Consider the following 18,255-nt stretch of genomic DNA (forward strand, 5'->3'; position numbering starts at 1 on the left):
TTTCTGGATCGTATACGCAGTACCATACAACATGAGTCGTTGCCTGTCTACAACCCGTGGTTCAGATCGGATACCGATGACTAGAACATCATCATAGAGTCAATCTCAAAGGCGTCGCTTCTTTGTCACAAACTATATAACTGGACACGCACTGTAGGCGCGTTCACAACGCATCTGCAGACTAGATACTTTGATGCACCTTCCTCTCTTGGCGTCTCTGGATCAATCTCTATCTTTGATCTCCCCGAGCTAGACGGATCTCCGCAACGGCTTCGACATTGGTTTCTGGAGTGAGCAGCAAACGGTTTTCCAACTAATATGCCCTGTGGCATGAACCCCGCTATACGACATTGATGATGTCCAAAAGGGTCATCTTCCTCATGGGTGCGCCCACGTCGCGGAATCTTCAGTGGAATGAAGAGGAGCTGCTGGACGCACCGATATCTCCATTTCATAGTCTGGATACGCAAGATGAAGGCCATTGGCCTTTCCCCGATACTCAGCCCGTGAAATGGAGACTATTGCGGGATCTACGCAGTCCAGGGCTTCTCCCAGAAATCTACAGATGGGAACCAAGTCGAGATGCTCGCTTCCTCGCTATACGTGACATTGCAGTCTCTGAAGATATATCACGGACAAAGCCGGACGATTCAGTGCTATCGCAGTTCTACAACCATTCCTTTACCGTTCATGAAACCTCGGAGATCTCGACCCCGGGCTTTCACTCTGGAGATACCATGCGAAGTAGCAGTTTATCGGCTGGGACCTCTTTTGCGACAAGCAGCGAGAGGGACGGGCCAACACCAGGGTTACCAATCCAGGGGCCCCTCACCGATCTCCGGGATATCCCCACTGCGACATATCTGAATTCGATCGTGCCACAGACGATGACGGTGAATCTGATTGTGGCGATTATCGCCATCCACCCTCCCAGGCGGGTGGTAACGCGGCAATGGAAGCAAGAATTGGATCTGGTTGAGGTGGTGGTTGGGGATGATACAAGAAGTGGGTTTGGGGTTACGTTCTGGCTTCCTCCCGTGAATCATGCGGTCATGGCTGGGGAAGGTGACGACGAAGGAGATGCGCTGGGAGTGTCGTTGGCAACGCTGCGTCCACGGGACATTGTTCTGATGCGGATGGTAGGACTGAGCTCCTTCCGGGAACGGGTATACGGGCAGAGTTTGAGGAAAGGGGTCACGAAGGTTAACCTGCTGCACCGCCAGCGGGTCGACGTAACCGAAGCAGGAGGGCTCTACAGTGCGAAGCAACTCCGGGATATTCATCAGGACCCTGCAGCCAAGCGTGAGGAAGATCTACTACCGCTGATGAAGGTGAGCAAGGTGCGCGAGTGGATCAGGAGATTTGTATTAAATCCGGTAGGCGGTGAAGGGGGCCGGGGGCCTTTTACACGTGGCTTGGCTGGGAAGGGCCATTCACTGCCCCCAGACACGCAGGAGTGAGCAGGCAAAGCGTGATTTATATATAGAAAATGGCCTGAAAGTAAGGTCTGCTGCCTATTGTCTCTATATACTGGCTGGGAACTCTGTTTGCTTCCCTAATATCCTTAATTTCTCGATTCATTAATTTCCTTGTTTAGCCTGCAGTTCTAAGGCGCTCATGTAACCTGCCACCATCCTTATGAACCCGTGACCACCACACTGGGGGACGTTAGGAAATGGCGGCAACAAAGAAAACAGGGTGATCAGGAGACACGGATGGAATTGATGCTTATTCCTCCTGCATCCATTCTGGGTAACCCACTAAGGTAGGTACTACGTTGTGCTAAATTGAAGAGGGAATGCAACCCGATAGTTTAAACGCCATCGGTGGCCAAGTACCAAGTATGAGGCCATCCTTTCATTGGATATTATGATGGCGACTGGGGGAGTAAGTACATAGTAGTTTCCGAATGGGTTACTAGTATTTCTGCTATTCCTTCTTTTCTTGCCATTTCCCACCAACGATCAATTTGGGGGGGGGAGGCATATGCACGTACTGCGTCAATCGTGCATCAGCTGTAATGTAAGTCTACTTCTCCTCCTCCTCCTCATCATCTTCATCATCATGATTGTGATATATGCGAGATTTCGTAACCCAAAGTAAGAATGGCATAATAACCAATCTCATAACTGATCATAATTTCTCCAAAAGTCAATAAGAATCAGTTAATAATGTAATTTAGATGAAGAGTACACAATTTATGGAGCTGTTAATTCAGGGGGCACTGCCGCCCCACTGGGGGCACCTGAACCCGCCGCAGTGATTAGCTGGTTCTAGGCCGTACGATACCCGACTATACCAACTATACCCTTAGCGGCAGAGCCTGCTGGGCGAGTGGCGCGGCCGCAAACGTGCACTGGTTGAACCCGGTGTTCCTGGCGAGTGCCATCTTCCAAAGTCACAAGGCTGTACCTCCTGTAACTCTGCGACACAACTGGCCGGTTTAAGGGGTCTTGCCAGTGACCTCTTTTTTTTGACTTGCCCATCCATAGTAACTTACCGGCCCGTACATACACAGCCATTACGGCCCGCTCTCCCCGAATCGCAACGCCAGGTGGTCTCCTCTTTCTCTCTCTCTCTCTTCTCCTCCTCCTCGTTCTTATATTATATCCCGACCGTTCTTTTTCTCCTCTCCTTTCTCTTCCCCGTCTGTGACCATCCGCTTCAATCAATCAATCGATCAATCTAATCTCTCCAACGTCCCCTTTTTCGGATCGTTGGAACAACAGCTCCCTCATCTTTCATACACTCTCTCCACCTTTCCTTTATCCCCCCCTCCCCCCTCTTTCCGTCGGCGGGCTTTTGTTCCACCTGTCCATCTCGTCTTTTGCTCCGGTCATTCGTTTGGAGCGACGCCTCTCCCTCCCGATCGCTACTCTTCCCTACAATTAATTCCCCCCTACAGCAACCATGAAGGGTATGTATGAGTCTATCGAATTGTTACTCCGGACTCGCTGACCCTTAACTATCTAGCCCTCATTCTCGTTGGCGGTTTCGGTACCCGTCTGCGTCCTCTGGTGAGTTGATCGCCCCCCGCCGACGATCGTGACGTCGAACATACCAGTCGATTCATGGATGGACCGTGGGAAAACGCACACAAGCTAACCGTTCTCAATGCTGCTTAGACCTTGACTCTCCCTAAGCCTTTGGTCGAATTCGCCAACCGGCCCATGATCCTGCACCAGGTTGAGAGCTTGGCTGCTGCGGGTGTCACAGATATCGTCCTGGCCGTCAACTACCGCCCTGATGTTATGGTGTCGACCCTGAAGAAGGTACAATTGCCCTAGCTGCACGGATTGCCGTCCGCCTATGCTCACAGCCGCCCCTAGTACGAAGAAATCTACAATGTCAGAATCGAATTCTCTGTGGAATCCGAACCCCTCGGCACGGCTGGTCCCCTGAAGTTGGCGGAGAAGATTCTGGGCAAGGACGACAGCCCGTTTTTCGTCCTGAACTCCGATATTATCTGTGACTATCCCTTCAAGGAGCTGGCCGAGTTCCACAAGAACCACGGCAACGAGGGTACCATTGTGGTCACCAAGGTCGACGAGCCCTCCAAGTACGGTGTCGTTGTCCACAAGCCCAACCACCCCTCGCGCATCGACCGCTTCGTCGAGAAGCCTGTTGAGTTCGTCGGCAACCGTATCAACGCCGGTATCTACATCCTGAACCCCAGCGTGCTGAACCGTATCGAGCTGCGCCCCACCTCCATCGAGCAGGAGACCTTCCCCGCTATCGTCAAGGACGGCCAGCTGCACTCCTTCGACCTGGAGGGCTTCTGGATGGACGTTGGTCAGCCCAAGGATTTCTTGAGCGGTACCTGCCTCTACCTCACCTCTCTTGCCAAGCGCAACTCGAAGCTGCTCGCCCCCAACAGCGAGCCTTATGTGTATGGCGGCAATGTTATGGTCGACCCCTCCGCTAAGATTGGCAAGAACTGCCGCATCGGTCCTAATGTTGTGATTGGACCCAATGTGGTGGTTGGTGACGGCGTGCGTCTGCAGCGCTGCGTCCTGATGGAGAACAGCAAGGTCAAGGACCACGCGTGGGTCAAGTCGACCATTGTTGGATGGAACAGCTCGGTGGGCCGCTGGGCTCGCCTGGAGAACGTTACGGTGCTCGGTGATGATGTTACCATTGCCGACGAAGTCTATGTTAACGGTGGTTCCATCTTGCCCCACAAGAGCATCAAGCAGAACGTTGATGGTGAGTGAATTGTCTACATGAATATCGCCTTCATTGCTAATCTTGACTCTAGTTCCTGCTATCATCATGTAATCCTTTCGTCACGTCGACATGCCCTTTCACCCTCGATATACACCACCTACACCTGAAGTCACCAGATGCATAAAAACCGGAGTTGATCGTGTCTTTCTTTCGAGCAGTGTAGAACCCAGCTGGGGTTCTAGACAACACAGGACGCTGCTTGGATACATTGCGGTCTACGCCTCTGAACCCATCTCCCATCTCGCACCCGTCCATTCTTACTTTTCGTCTTGTGCTCGTCCGTGTCCGCATGCTAGAGGCCTTGATGGTAGAAGCGTGTCTGATTCGGGTCATCCTTACATCCCTTATAATCAATCCGGAGGTCTCTGATCTCTTACCTTGCTCTCCCGCATCTTTCTCCGACGTACTGCGTGTTACCAGTGCTGTTGCTTCTTTTATTTACCGGCTTTTTTTCTTTCTGCTACCTTGTTTCCCCGGGGGATGGTGAGCACATGGACTAATACTCTATCTGATTTTAATGACGTATGTGGACATGGTTAAAGGAATGTAAATACGGGAGGCAGGATCAGAAAAAAAATCAATCATCAATTAACTCTTTATCTTATCTCTCTATTATGCAATATATAGTATACAGTATACAGATGCAATATGCCCGAAACCATGCACCACCCAATCCTACCCTGCCTAAGCAGCACCGCCCTCCCTTTCTTCCCTCTCCAAGATCTCCTCCCACTGCACCCTCAACTCCTCCATCCCCTGCCAACACTTCCTTCCTAACTCCTCAAACTCGACCTTCTCCTCCGCCGTCAAATCCTTCGCCCCGCGCTTCCTCCTCCGACACCGATCCTCCATCACCACCGCCTCCCCAACCACGCCCCCATGTCCCCACCCATCCACCTCTGTCGAAACAGCCTTATCCCTCCCCAACCGATCACACGACGACCCCCATTTAACCTTCCCCCCACCATGAGCCCGATACACCTCCTCCGCAGCGTCCAGCTCATCCTGCCGACTCACAGCCAACCACGTCGGCGCACACGCCCCCGCATACGTCGACAGCGTATGCCACGGCGATCCCAGCAACCGCGCAATATAAAACGACGCGATCATCGCCCAGAACAGCGGGAGCGCCAGCGGCAGGATCCCAGTTCCGCAGACACCAGGGTGCGAGAGGTACATGCGTGGGCGTGTACCTTCACCATCCCCTTCACCCTTCTCCCCATTACTATCAGGGGGGGCATAAAACCCCTCTATCCATTTTTGAGTGGAAGGCGACTCGGCCGTGAGCGCGAGAATATCCGTAAGTGTCTTCGAACTCTCATAAGGCACCTTCGTCCTCAGTCCCTGGATATCATCGACATTGAAATGGTTCACGGTGGCCTCGATACTCGATACCCAGATTACTCGTCCCGGCTGGGTGGATTTCCGCAGTAGGCCCATGACGTTATGCGAGAGCATGTAGTGTCCGAATACGTTCGCCGTGAAGACGCTTCCCAGCCGCGGCTCCGAAGGCTGTGTAGTTTGAGGAGGGGTGATCATCCCCACGGGGGCTATCTTGTGCGCGAACCACGATACACTATGTACGAGGTCTGTGAGGGTTCCCCAGATTGCGCGCGGCCAGTCGATCCCTGTCCAGCCGCCGATGCCGGCGTTGAGGACGATGGAGTCGAGTTTAGGGATGGTGGTTGTGAGTCGCTGGGAGAGGGCGCGGACGGAGGGGAGGGAGGAGAGGTCGACGGTTTCGGGGTGGAGGGTTATTCTGGAGGATTGAGTGGGGGAGGATATAGGTGGGAGGAGGGTTTGGAGGTGGTGGAGGGTCGAGGAGGCTTTTTTGGGGCTCCGGGTCGTGAAGATTATGGTTAGGTGGTGGGTTGATGGGTGCGTGGTGAGGAAGTCCGTTATTAGACGGGCGCAGATGGCGAGGCCGAGGCCGCTGGTGTATTTGTTAGATTGTTTGGTGTGCTGCGAGGGGGGCGTGGTGGTGAGGTGGTATGGAGGGATGGGGATGGGGATAGGTGCAATTGAGGGATGGGTACCTGTTTGCGCCGGTTACTAGTACGTAGAATTGATTCTGTAGATCATCTTGTGCGAGTTCGGCCATTTTGAGAGCCTACTCTTGGTGAGTTGGAGGGGAATTGCTGCGGATTGGAGGTGAAGCTGGTGCTGGACAGCTGGGGATTAATTGGGGATTGTATAAATCTCCGATAAGGGGTGATTACATAAGGGGCTGATATGAGATCCATGGATGGGGTCAGGTGACCGTACTATTCAGGTATATTGCTGTGGGGAGAGCATCATGTTGATTGTGCTTAGATGTGTAGTAGATAGGATAATACTTAATATGGTGTGTGAGAGTATAGTCGAGGAGGTTAGTTAGTGGTGGGAGGATTTTGTTAACACTATCCTCCTTCTCATACTATATGGCATATGGCATATGATGTATGGTCTGAATAGCTTCACCAGACACCCAATCTAGTATACAATGGAATGCTTATATCATCACTCCTGCATAATAATTATAAAACATCAATATTAATTTGAAAAATACTCAGAGAAGAACACTCAGTAAAACCAACTACAGACGCCTTCAAGATCTACTTTTCACCGCCAGTATACATCCACACATCTACAAACCAAACTGAACCCACCATTCCCACCTCATGACCCAAATCGTAGCACTAACCACCAAAGACACTTATCAAATCACATTCAGCTTACATCCTACGAGCCTCACCACCCCCTCCAACTACCTGTTCCTCTTGAACCTAAATCTAACCCCCTCATGTCATCCACCAACCAAGCCCCCTGTTACCTCGTATACTCGCATCTTTATCATCTGATATATCATCATCATCCTAAGTAGTAAGTTCATGCATACAGACCACACACGATAGGTGATAAGTTTATCAATACCCATGCGGCTCTTACACCCATCCATTGATCCATTCATCCGTTTCATCGCCACTTGAATGGCCGAGAACCTTAAATTATAATTAGGAGTGAGTGAGTGAGTGAGTGCGTTAGATAACGGTGTATGTGAATGTGATGTGGTGCGATGTGCTGGTCTTACTCATGCATCATCTATTATTTTGCCACTGTGCATAGATACACAGTCACTAACGCAGTACCTAAAGTATGGATCATCAGCAGCATGGAAGTTAGAATTACTAGTTAGTTATTCGTGAACACAAAGTGGCAACAAGTCACTGTTAAATTTAGAATCTCATATTGCCCTACAAGGTAGTACTCGACTTAGAGAAGTACTGAGATTGTGTACGGAGTATAATGGCAGGGATACTATATAGATGGATAGATTAATGGCTGGCTGAGCCTAGATGCCTCTTCGCTGCCTGATAAAGGTCTAGAAGCCAGTCGGAACCACTCCGTAGGCAGAGATGCATATAAAGAGGAAATGGGGATACATATTGATACATAATGATTGAGTTGAGGCATAAATGGCTGGATGGCTGGCTGGAAGGCTAGACGCCTCCAGGTGCCTGTCAAAGCTTAAGTCTTAGGATGGCGAACAAGAGAAGGGAGAAGTAAATTGGTAATTTGGAATGCACGTATGTATGTATGTGTTCTCGGGATTTGGTTGGTAAGGTTTGTCGGGATGTGATTTGTGCAGATGGTATTGATGCATGGAATGGGTCGAGAATGTATCGAAGTTCAATATACTGAGAGATGCGGTGGTAATGGTGGTGATGGTGGTGATGAGGCTCGAAGATACTTTTTCCTGTAGATGAGATTCATGACGGTATCTAGATGACTGTCTGTCTGATATCTGAGCATTGGTAAGCAGCCAGCCAGCTAGCTAGCGGTGAGTGATAAGATAAATAGATAACTACCGTAGTCAGATGGAGCCATAAGCTAGAGCTATATGAACAGTCTGATATAAGCAGCTACTATTCCAGAGACCAGAAAAGATGCGGGGCGTCCATCCAGACCACTCGAAAAGGGCAACCTGCGCGGGTCTGCGAGTCTGCGAGTCTGGAGAGACAGTGACAGCGCCACCAGCTAAACCAGTTCCGAGTCTGACAGGCGAGGCGTCAAGACGCGAAGGAAGGACCCGATCACTTTCACCAAATCGGGGTCAGCCCGTCAGCACCAACCCCCCTTCTTCCGTGTTGTTATTTTGATTTGCTTAGCAAACAAGAACAAGCAGCCGACCTATCGAACCCAGACCTCTGTAGACGAGCTCACATGGCTTTTGCCCAGCCTGTCATGGTGTGGATTATGGAGTGTTTTGTCCAGGATGAGACACAGCCACGCCCGAACAGCTGCATCCTGTCATTAAAGTTTGGGGGTGGAAACGATTCAATCAGATCGTCGACTGAGCTCGGTAGAATATACCAGGCCCTCCTGACCAATCAAACTCGCGACTGCATAGACAAACTGGAAAGGAGGCAATGCCGGAATTAGAAAAAAAAAACGACTGTTATTCAGGGCTGATGTTGATGGGCGACGCGCGATCTCTGCAAGCGAACCAATGCAGTAGCAACGCCGATTGATCAGAATCTGAATATCTTTTTTTCTTTCTCATCAGGCTGTCGATTCCATCCATCCACAGCGCCCTCTGCAATAGCCTATTCCAGAACCCAGACCGTATCGAAGCCGGGGACCTGCAGGGGGGGGTGGGCAGAAAGACGCGCCCAGAAAATCCACGCTTACCCCGCGCGCTGCTAACGGGATAACTTGGAGGGAGGGGAAGAAAGAGGATTCTTTGAAAAAAAGAATAAATAAAAAACCCACCTCCAGGATGGAGGGAATGAAGCGGCCCAGTGACGAGCACTCACCGACTTATTGGGTTATTTCAGGCTTACGAAGGACCGGGGTGGATGGATGTTAGGTTAGACTAGCGATGCTTCCGTATAGTGGCGGTGGCCCACGGGAAGGAGGGAGGGTGTGTGGGTGAAGAGAGACAACAGAAACGAAGGAGGGTGAGCCATGAGTAAACCAGCATCATTATTGAAAGCCGGCTGATCGAGTCGCTGCCCGGTCCTTGGCTTTCTCGTAAGGCTAACATGGTCGTGCAATCATCATCTGCGCCTGTGGCAGCTACGGTTGCGATTCGCTTGGTAAATGTCGCGATTGAAATTAATCCCCCTCCATGAAGCCGGGCCGAGAGCAGCCGTTTAAGCAAGCAGGCCACTGGCAGAAGGCATGCGTGGCCAGAGCTTGCGTTGACCAGGCGCGCTGCTTTCTTGGGATTGGGAGTTATGTATGCACATCGGAGATTTTTCTGGGCAATTGGATGCCTATCGTCCGAGGTGCCGAACGCATGTATGTCTAGCATCGTCAGGGAAAGAACAGGTTAGTGGTGAGTAGTCTAGTGGCTAAGTAATCTAGTTACCTAGTAGTTAGTGGTTAGTACGTAGTAGTAGTAGTTTAGCGGGCCGGATGCAATGCCCTGGTGCGACATCGCGTATAGCTCCGTTGCGCATGATGCTTTGAGCAGATACTCCATAGTGAGCAATGGTTTAGTCCAATGTGGTCGGTCGCTCATATGGGGAAGCGGAGTATAGTACGGATGGGACCGCTAAAACACCGGCGCGACACAAGAAAGGGTTGGACAAATCGAAGCTCCGCCAGTCCACCAGCGAACTTCTGGGATGTGATGAGCTGGAACTTCTTTCCGACATCCACCCGGCCGGTATTAGCGCCCAACTGTCCACGGCTGCTGCTGCGCGTCATCCATGTCGCCCCTCTTCTTCTCAAATGATAACGAGGCAGCGGTGACGGAGATATGGCTAGAGACGTCCGAAGTCGAGACACACCTTCTTTGAGTAATATGAGACACTGACGGGAAGACGATGGGTGATTGTTTCCTTGGCCTGAGGCGGATGGGCAGCAATGAGCAATGAGTGGAGGAGAGGGGATATTAGACAGGACTAGTGAGCGAGCTAAGTCGAGAGTAGTCCTGCCTTGCTAAATATACTAGTAGAGTAGTATATAGTGTAGTAGATGAAGGTTACATACCATTCTTTACCAATTTGCTATCCCCAGCAAGTGTCAGTCACTAACTAGTAGACTTGTAGACTAGTAGACGACGAACCGGGGTGACACTAACTCCGGATTCACCCAAGATGGACGACGTTGATAATAGTGATGATGACGGCAGAGGAATTGAATGAAGGCAGGAATGAAGCTGCGTGTGACAGACACGGTGCTAAAGATGCTAAAGATGCTCCAGAGCGACAATCCTCCCCCAATGCGGGGTATGTAGAAGAAACTGGACGAGGCAACCAGCAGCTCCCGATAGATAGCGAGTTAAGGCTGGAGGATTTCATTTCCCCTTCTCCTCCCGACCATCTGACACCCGTCCGGTTCCCTCTTTGCCAGCATCAAACTAGACCGGGATGTCATTACTAGAGGTTACCAGGAAGTGAAGGGACATAACTTTCCTCTCGGTCATTATTTTTCTTCCCTTCCCTCTTTTCCTTTCAAATTACGTGTAGTTACTAGTTGCTACTCGCTTTTCTTTTTCGGTTACTCTCTCTGTCAGCCCAGCCTTATTCGGATATACTATCATTCAATCAACTAACTCACCGGACCTGTAACCATCCTGGTGTATCACTTCGGAGTTCTTTTCTCCTTCCGCTTGTTACTAACTAAACTTCTCTCGCTCAGCCTATCTTTGTTAGTCTGGTATAGTTAGACAACTAGTTGTAGCGTGGCCATGCATGAATTCCTAAAGCACTGCCCACACTTTCCCCCTCCCCCCACACCCACTTTGTCTCTCTCTCTCTCTCTCTCTCTCTCTGTCTGTCTGTCTCTCCCCCTTCTCTCATCCAGCTGACGGATCACGAATTACGAATCACATACCCCAATCCCTAGTGGGACTAAGCAACCCACGACCTAATCTCGGTCGAGCTCGGCTAACCATGTGTCTTTCCCACGGACATTACGTCAATCGCGACCGGGGGACAAGGGTTCAATTTTAGTTCTTCTAGCGAGGAGAAGCCGCTCAGACACATGATGCCGCTGGGCTGCGACTACGGGTTTACCGCGGCGGATGAACCACCGACCAGGTGCCTGGGATTCCTTTCCCCAGTGCTAACGGAAGCTGTTGTCTCAGGTTGATGGAGGATGCTGTAAGCTGGTCGACGTCATCATCAACATCATCATCGACGGATTGATTGCATGCCAGTCCAGTCCGTATGGCATGAATGCTTTCCTTAGTCCTCCACACCCTCGAGCCCGGATGTTTTTCCCCTCCTTTCCCGTTCGTTAGCTGCCACGCCAGTTGACCGGGGAGATCTTCCCAAAAAGCGGAGAATCAGTGTCCATCTCCCATGTCAAACCAAGGTCTTGCAATCACCAATGCGAAGCTTGCCTCTTCCGGCCTCGCTTTTGCTTTCTTTCTTTATCAAGTTTACCCCTCGTCTTGTCAATCCATTGCCCGTCCCTTGCTGATTTGTTGTTTCGTTCATTCCTCCCTCCAGTCCATTCCTCCCCCTCCCCTCCCCCGCCGTTGGTCAATTTCCCCCCCCAGCCGGGTGCTAAAGTAGACACTTCAATCTTTTCGCCCATTTGACCACATGCAAGTCACGCCATTAGCACCGTCTACAGCCTTTGGGTCCTAAGGATCGGCGACTTACAGCATGGTGCAAGCCCTGGCGTCACTCCCGCATTGCCAGTGATGCGACCAGCTGTCAGCTTTGGGCTTTCATTGACCGGTCTATCCAGTAAGGTTTTTGGTGCAGGTCGACCTGGAGGAGCTGTCATGTATCTGTGGTGGCACCAGACTATAATGTAGATAACCATACTTTCTGTATACCGGGAATATGGGGGTGCCGCCACTAGCTCCTCTCCTGGACGGCTCATTCGGCGATACCGTCAGTAAGCCAGGACTTCCTGTCTGTTGCATTGCGTGGATGTACCAGGTACATGTAGGGGCAAATAGATTACCAGCCCATCTGTAATCTATTCAATTCCTTGGCCTCGTGATAGCAAGCAGGGTACTCAAAAAAAAGCCCCCCATCTTGTCGCTAGTTGGCACGCTGCCTACCTCATAGCCAGTTTCATATCAGATCAGACAAGTGAAAAAAGCGGGTGATAACGGGATGAGCGATCCCCCTCTATGGCTCGGCTTGGGCTCACCTCGCCAGCACCGGATCGGTTGGCAGCAATTCCTGTTGGGGCGGGGAATAACACTCGACTGCTTACACGTACTCCTAGCTGTCTTGCCTACCCGGTATGCTGACGACCAAGTCATTGCTGGTGGATTGCCCCAGTCTCAGATGACTCGCGTTGAGTACTTGGTCACAATCCTACTGGTTAGCTCATTGACTGGTGCGAATTTAGTGAGTATAAGCCTATGGCGCCACTACGGGAGTCATCTGGAACCAAGAAGTGCCGGTCCGGACGGGGGAAACTAGAAAGGAAAAAAAAAAAGCAATACGAGCATCGTCGCAAGCACACCCTACCAGTCGAATACTTGCCCTCGTACAATTCTTGGTAGCCAATTCGCGGTCGAAACGGCCCCTCCTTGGCATCCACTGGGCTGGCCATAGGCGGTGTCCATAGTTCTTCTAGTTAACCAAATCATTGTGCCTGACTCACAGTGAGTGGCTCAATAGCCTAGTGTGGTATAAGCTCCATAGCAAGTCGGAGATCCCGGTCGTGCAAACCCCGAAAACCCTCCCTGATGACAGACGGGAATTGAAGAGTCGACGGGCGGAACAAAGCCCGCCATTTGCTGGAAGAAGTTCTAGACGAAACTCTATCGTGTGAAGACGATGATCTATCGAGTGCGTGCTATAGACACTATCGACTGTTAATCGCTATCTTCGCATGTATGTCGTACGTATCTAGCCGCTCTTTCGAGTGCGATGGGTCTCGGGCTTCCAGGGTCCAAACCATGAATGGCCAAAGTCTAAGTAAGCGTATTAAACTGCCTTTGCTGACGAAAAAGCGGGCGGCGATGGTTGTGGCCTGCCTGTTCCATGGGTTCGACCCGCTGCCACTATTCGAGATCCACTGGTGCTAGTCGACTTACAGTTTCAAAGCCTCACGGCAGTCCGTGAGCCTGGATAACGTAAATGGAAGATCTATCCATGTATCGCCAGTAGATTATATTGAGGAAGTGTATCCCGAGCCTGTTCAGTCAACCACAATCAATAGGAAAGTAGGCAGCCCCTATAGTTCGCTGTCGATGACGAACAGACAGCATCGGCGCCAGTCTCATGGCTCCAGCCTTAGAGAAATCAACTGATCGTCATGAGCTTAATTGGCTCCGGGGCTCATGACTGCCATCGTATCATATTAATAATTATCGCCGTGGACGGGCGGAAGGAGGGGGAACGGAACGGCAAGTGAATCCCGCTGGTCCCTTGTCGGGGGACCCATCACTGATGGAGCATTACAGACCGCGATCCAGATGAATTCTTGAAGCCGCCACGTGGAGTAGACGAAGGAACCAATATCACTCAAAACAGCTGATAGAGGCTTGATGAAGCGCTCCATTTGAGTTTACGGCTGGCTGTCATCCAGCAATCGAATCGGTAGAATAGCCGCAGCGCAGGGCCACCGAGAATACCGTGGCGTTGGGGGCGTAGGCCTCGTTTTTTCCCAAGAAAGATAGCCAGAAGTACGTCCAATAGCAACGGGTGAAGGTATCATGGCCACTGTAGAGGGACCTACTGCCTAAGTAGGAAAGGTGAGTTGGACGATTGTTGTTCGGAGTGAGGCCGATAGCAGACCCTGGGGATAGCTGCTGCTCTGGGCCAGTTTCAGCATGATGCCTACTGGCCCAGAAGGGAAAAGCCACACTTTCGGTTGTTGCATCGCTGGTATCCCTTGCTGATAATTTCCGATCTGTGCTGCCTGGTCGGCCGGCTGGTGTGACATTGTTTTTTGTCCCAGTTGGCTTTCAATACTTTTTTCTTTTCTTCTATTCCCTTCTCGTTTCTCCCCTCCATTGATGCTTTTAGTAAACGGCCGAACCGTGATCATTTTGGGGAAACGAAGGGGGCCGTCAGGAACTTAATTCCAGCAACAATTTGTTTGGAGAGAATGGCTCCTACCACCTTGGTACTAGATTGAACGGAGTATCTATTCCCAGCACCTTGGCGAGATAGATCAATAAATCAATGGAAATTAAAAATGAAATAAAATCGAAAACAAGAATAAAAATAAAGTAACAACAATGTACATAGCAATAGTCATAATTGGAGTCAGTACGAGAGTAGGAATAGGTAATGATCATTTTGGGTAGGTACGGAGTAGTTCCATCGGTTAGCGCACGACCTAATCAGACCTTCCATCTTACACATACCTACTATGTACCTCCCTTTTCACGGTCGTACAGGATATCTCATACGTAGACACTGCTTGTTGTATTGGCGTGACCCTGCTGTGATCCGCCTCAGCTCTGACTCCTTTGGAGCGCCGTTCAATTGTCTCCAGTCGTGGTTTTTATCCAAAATGTTATATGGCGGACTACTGTCTCCTCCAGCATCATCATTGACTTAAGTGAGTAACTTAAAAGAAAGGGAGAGAAATGCGAAAAGATGGATGGTCACTTACTACCACTTCCTACCCTTACCTAGTGGAAGTACCTAAAAGGAAGGTACCAGGGACGTACGTGTCAAGGTACCTGTCAGTAATTTTGACCCGCGAAAGATGGTCGATACGAGCCAAATACGGTAAGCGATACTAGCGGTCCGTCGAGGTTTTGCAGCCAGGATGCAGGCAACTAGACCATGTTTAGACTAGCAGATTTCTTCCAAGGCCAGGCTCTCCCCCGGTCACCGATGATTGGCCGAGTCTATATCCTAACCTTTCAGTGTTCTAAGGCACAAGCGGACAGGGTGGGGATCGGTGTTCCCCTCTTCCCCCAAGCCATCTTGACCGGAAGACGGTTCAGTAGGATGGGAAACCTTGGGTCTTGGGTAACTTTGTCCTGGGGTTGCTAGCTCCAATCTTCCACACTGTCTATTCCCCCCTCCTCTTCCCTCCAGAACATCGAATCGACAGCGGGACCCAGATAACCCTGGCCTGTCAGTCAGTCTAAAAGAGATTCCTAAATTAAGTGCCACTGCTTGGTGCCCGTAAGAAAGTTAGTAGGTAAAAGTAAGTATGTATGTATGTACCTAGTACTTGGATACCTTAGTTTGATACCGAGTGTTTCCCTCCTGACCTTCCAGGGTAGACAAGAAAGTAAGTAAACATGGTAACCCATGTTCAGTAACGATGGGGTAAGAAATACTTAACAAAAAAGAAAATAATAAATAATACAAAAAAAAAAAAAGGCGTTGACTTGATTATTCCTTCTTCTTCGTCATTCTCCTCCACTTTTGCATTGGATGTGGAAGTTTTCTCTTTTCTTTTTTGGTTTTTATAATCGCCTGGTTTCTTTTTTGTTCAGGTTGGTCTGGTGAAAGAAATTCCACAAGTGGTCCGAAGGAAATACTTCAACATAGTATAACCCGATCTTTCCGGGGTAGGGGTAGGGGTACAGAAAAAAAGTGGCCAAGTCTCAAGCTAGCCCGGCCGGGTTACTGGCCAGAGGGGAGCTCCACCGGCTGGAGGACACCAAGAGGAGGTTCCAATTTGTTATTTGATTACCGCTGGACAGTACTTAGTAGTGAAGGAGCTTAGCAGCCCGCAGTAGCAACTAGGTACCTGCTAGGTAGAGCCAGAACGATGCGGCGTTATAAAAATTACACGGCCTGCTCACGAGAGCCGGAGAGGCAAAACGAGGAAAATAAAAACGAACAAGAGCTTCCATCCCATCGGCCAGTCAGCTAGCTTTCTTTCCTCCTCTCTTCGTGCAGCAAATCCTCCTCATCTGGCTCGTCGAGTATTTCTTTTCCATCTGCCCCATCTGGAGCAGGTGTTCTTTACTTTCTCGTCTTTTCCTCACCTTCGACTTTTTTTTTTTTTCTTTTACCTTTCTCCTTCCTAACAGCCATCATCATCCCTTGACTTGGTCTGGCTGCGTACCTGGAAGGAGAACTGCCTGAGACCCGCAGCAGCTGTCTGTGTCTGTCTGTCTCTGTATCACAGAAACGTTGCAACCTCGCCCGGTCCGAACAGTATTACTGAACTACATCTGAGAAACTCGTTGGGATCGTGCTTTGCACTTTCTCTTCTGCTTCTCTTTCGCCCTCATCATCGCGTCAATTTTTTGATTTTTATTTATTTTCCACCTCTGCGTGTTCGTGCTTGATTATTATTATTATTAGATCCATTGCTAGGTACGTCTGGAATACCTCCCTGTCGGCTATGCTGGACCTCCAGGGCCAGCCTCACCTCCATCCGTCCACCTTCACTGCGTTTCCCCATTTGATCCATCATTCGGTCCTGCGACTTGGCTGCCAATCGACCTGCCTGTCCAGACCTCCAATGATTACTGTTGAGGCTGCATGCCGTCGGACTTAATTTGCAGTGACATTCCTGCTCCCTCCGCTTGTCCAGAACTCCTTCCCTCTTCTTTCTTTTCCCCTCCCACCCGCTCTCCTATTTTCACTCCACCATAGTAGCTTTATTACTACTATTACTAGCCATACTTCCAACCGTTTTTCCCACCCTCTGTCGCCTGTACCATTTCTTGTCGTGTTTGCCTGCTCATACTTTTATTGCAAATTTATTTGTTGTCGCTGTCACTTACTTTTCTTCTTTTTATTTCGGCTCTGTTTTCATTTATTCGCATCTCCTTTTATCTTCCTGGGATTCGTTGTTCGCTCCCTGTGTTCCTATCGCTAGCCGGCCCACTCCCCGCTATCCTACTTGCGACTCACCTCTTCAATAGCTTTTCATTCTGCGCTTGCATTCCCTCACCATGGCGCCTGGTGGTGGACGAGATTTTAACTGCACCTGGGAGCATTGCAACAAGGTATGGATCGACTCGATGCCGCGTTATCTACACCTTCCGCTGCTCTATCGCTTGCTTGAGGGTGTTATAGTTCCTGTGCTAATGGCAGTAGTCCTTCAATCGCAAATCAGATCTGTGCAGGCACTATCGGATACACACCAATGAGCGACCGTATCATTGCACGGTCAAGGACTGCAATAAAAGCTTCATTCAACGGAGTGCATTGACAGTGCATTCGCGAACGCATACCGGAGAGAAGCCTCATGTCTGTGATCACAGAGGATGCCACAAGGCCTTTTCTGACGTATGTGCATCCTAGCTCACTAATCTTTATGTATGCTGACCACCACAGTCATCGAGTCTCGCTCGTCACCGAAGGATCCATACTGGAAAGAGGCCCTATATCTGCCAAGAACCAACATGCGAACGAGCGTAAGCATTGGCCTGGTTCTCGTGCTAATCTCTTATCTAACAACGTGAAGCTTCTGCCGCAAAACGACCTTGACCAAGCACCAACACCGCTCTCACCCCCCGGGATCCATGACTCGCCTGCCCTCCGAAGATGCGGTCTCTGAACACTCGTATCAAGGGCCAGTCGCCGTTCCCGTGCCGAATGAACAGTATCTCTTAGCCCAGCAACCCTACTACCCTCATACCCCGACGCCGACTCATGAGTTTTACCCCCACCAGAGCCTACACATAACGCCGGTGCCCATACAAGAACAACCACCGATCGTGACCCAGCACATCCCTGTCACGTCACCGGTTGATGTGCAGCGGGCTCAGCAACACTACATGCAGCTTGTGCAGCAACAGCAACAGCAACAGCAGCGGTACGATCCTGGTCGGCAGGGGTATCTGCCACCGGAGTTTCAGCAACCATACCATGCTCTACCCACAGCGGATGGTCCACCGCTGATGGTGACTAGCACTCAGAGTAACTACAAACCGCCGGCCCGCATCCTGAACCAGCCCGAGGGAACGGACTGGGGCTTCCTGGGGGTTGGCTAATGAGCCGACAACGAGTGCCTTTGCATGATTCGACAGCGAGTGTTTCAGACTAGGAGTTACAATGCGTTTGTGCTTTGAGTGATGCCCTATCATGACTGTCATTTACGAGCCCTTAATTTGGTCAGACGCCTCATCCGCTGCTATTCTCTTTTTTTTCCCTTTCTCCATCTACGGCACAAACGCCTTTTAGTGATATT

General features: G+C 50.4%; 9 protein-coding genes across 9 annotated transcripts; 4 read left to right on the top strand and 5 right to left on the bottom strand.

Annotated features, from left to right (window-relative positions):
- Positions 1-380: 380 nt before the first annotated feature.
- An04g04980 (hypothetical protein) lies at positions 381-1,460 on the top strand (the record flags this gene model as incomplete). Its single annotated transcript, XM_001401825.3, has 1 exon — positions 381-1,460. One exon carries the CDS (start codon positions 381-383, stop codon positions 1,458-1,460), a length of 1,080 nt encoding a protein of 359 aa, XP_001401862.3.
- A 1,450-nt stretch (positions 1,461-2,910) lies between these two features.
- An04g04990 (uncharacterized protein) lies at positions 2,911-4,278 on the top strand (the record flags this gene model as incomplete). Its single annotated transcript, XM_001401826.3, has 5 exons — positions 2,911-2,917; positions 2,974-3,017; positions 3,126-3,272; positions 3,330-4,206; positions 4,259-4,278. 5 exons carry the CDS (start codon positions 2,911-2,913, stop codon positions 4,276-4,278), a joined length of 1,095 nt encoding a protein of 364 aa, XP_001401863.1.
- Positions 4,279-4,911: 633 nt separating this feature from the next.
- Positions 4,912-6,328, bottom strand: An04g05000 (uncharacterized protein; the record flags this gene model as incomplete). The annotated part of the gene is made up of 3 exons (XM_059747508.1): positions 4,912-5,452; positions 5,504-6,160; positions 6,264-6,328. 3 exons carry the CDS (start codon positions 6,326-6,328, stop codon positions 4,912-4,914), a joined length of 1,263 nt encoding a protein of 420 aa, XP_059600569.1.
- Positions 6,329-9,729: 3,401 nt separating this feature from the next.
- Positions 9,730-11,955, bottom strand: An04g05010 (hypothetical protein; the record flags this gene model as incomplete). The annotated part of the gene is made up of 7 exons (XM_059747509.1): positions 9,730-9,932; positions 10,005-10,147; positions 10,309-10,558; positions 11,053-11,117; positions 11,235-11,487; positions 11,607-11,729; positions 11,829-11,955. The coding sequence occupies 7 exons, from the start codon at positions 11,953-11,955 to the stop codon at positions 9,730-9,732; spliced, it is 1,164 nt and encodes a 387-aa protein (XP_059600570.1).
- Positions 11,956-12,014: 59 nt separating this feature from the next.
- An04g05020 (uncharacterized protein) lies at positions 12,015-12,608 on the top strand (the record flags this gene model as incomplete). The annotated part of the gene is made up of 2 exons (XM_059747510.1): positions 12,015-12,113; positions 12,261-12,608. 2 exons carry the CDS (start codon positions 12,015-12,017, stop codon positions 12,606-12,608), a joined length of 447 nt encoding a protein of 148 aa, XP_059600571.1.
- Positions 12,609-13,714: 1,106 nt separating this feature from the next.
- On the bottom strand, positions 13,715-14,184 carry An04g05030 (hypothetical protein; the record flags this gene model as incomplete). Its single annotated transcript, XM_059747511.1, has 2 exons — positions 13,715-13,875; positions 13,932-14,184. 2 exons carry the CDS (start codon positions 14,182-14,184, stop codon positions 13,715-13,717), a joined length of 414 nt encoding a protein of 137 aa, XP_059600572.1.
- Positions 14,185-14,525: 341 nt separating this feature from the next.
- Positions 14,526-15,412, bottom strand: An04g05040 (hypothetical protein; the record flags this gene model as incomplete). The annotated part of the gene is made up of 3 exons (XM_059747512.1): positions 14,526-14,698; positions 15,011-15,228; positions 15,324-15,412. 3 exons carry the CDS (start codon positions 15,410-15,412, stop codon positions 14,526-14,528), a joined length of 480 nt encoding a protein of 159 aa, XP_059600573.1.
- A 959-nt stretch (positions 15,413-16,371) lies between these two features.
- On the bottom strand, positions 16,372-16,885 carry An04g05050 (uncharacterized protein; the record flags this gene model as incomplete). The annotated part of the gene is made up of 2 exons (XM_059747513.1): positions 16,372-16,692; positions 16,844-16,885. The coding sequence occupies 2 exons, from the start codon at positions 16,883-16,885 to the stop codon at positions 16,372-16,374; spliced, it is 363 nt and encodes a 120-aa protein (XP_059600574.1).
- Positions 16,886-17,014: 129 nt separating this feature from the next.
- On the top strand, positions 17,015-18,058 carry An04g05060 (uncharacterized protein; the record flags this gene model as incomplete). Its single annotated transcript, XM_001401833.3, has 4 exons — positions 17,015-17,068; positions 17,160-17,351; positions 17,400-17,479; positions 17,530-18,058. 4 exons carry the CDS (start codon positions 17,015-17,017, stop codon positions 18,056-18,058), a joined length of 855 nt encoding a protein of 284 aa, XP_001401870.1.
- Positions 18,059-18,255: the final 197 nt, after the last annotated feature.

This window comes from Aspergillus niger (genome assembly GCF_000002855.4).
Source record: "Aspergillus niger supercontig An04".
NCBI classification, from domain to species: domain Eukaryota; kingdom Fungi; phylum Ascomycota; class Eurotiomycetes; order Eurotiales; family Aspergillaceae; genus Aspergillus; species Aspergillus niger.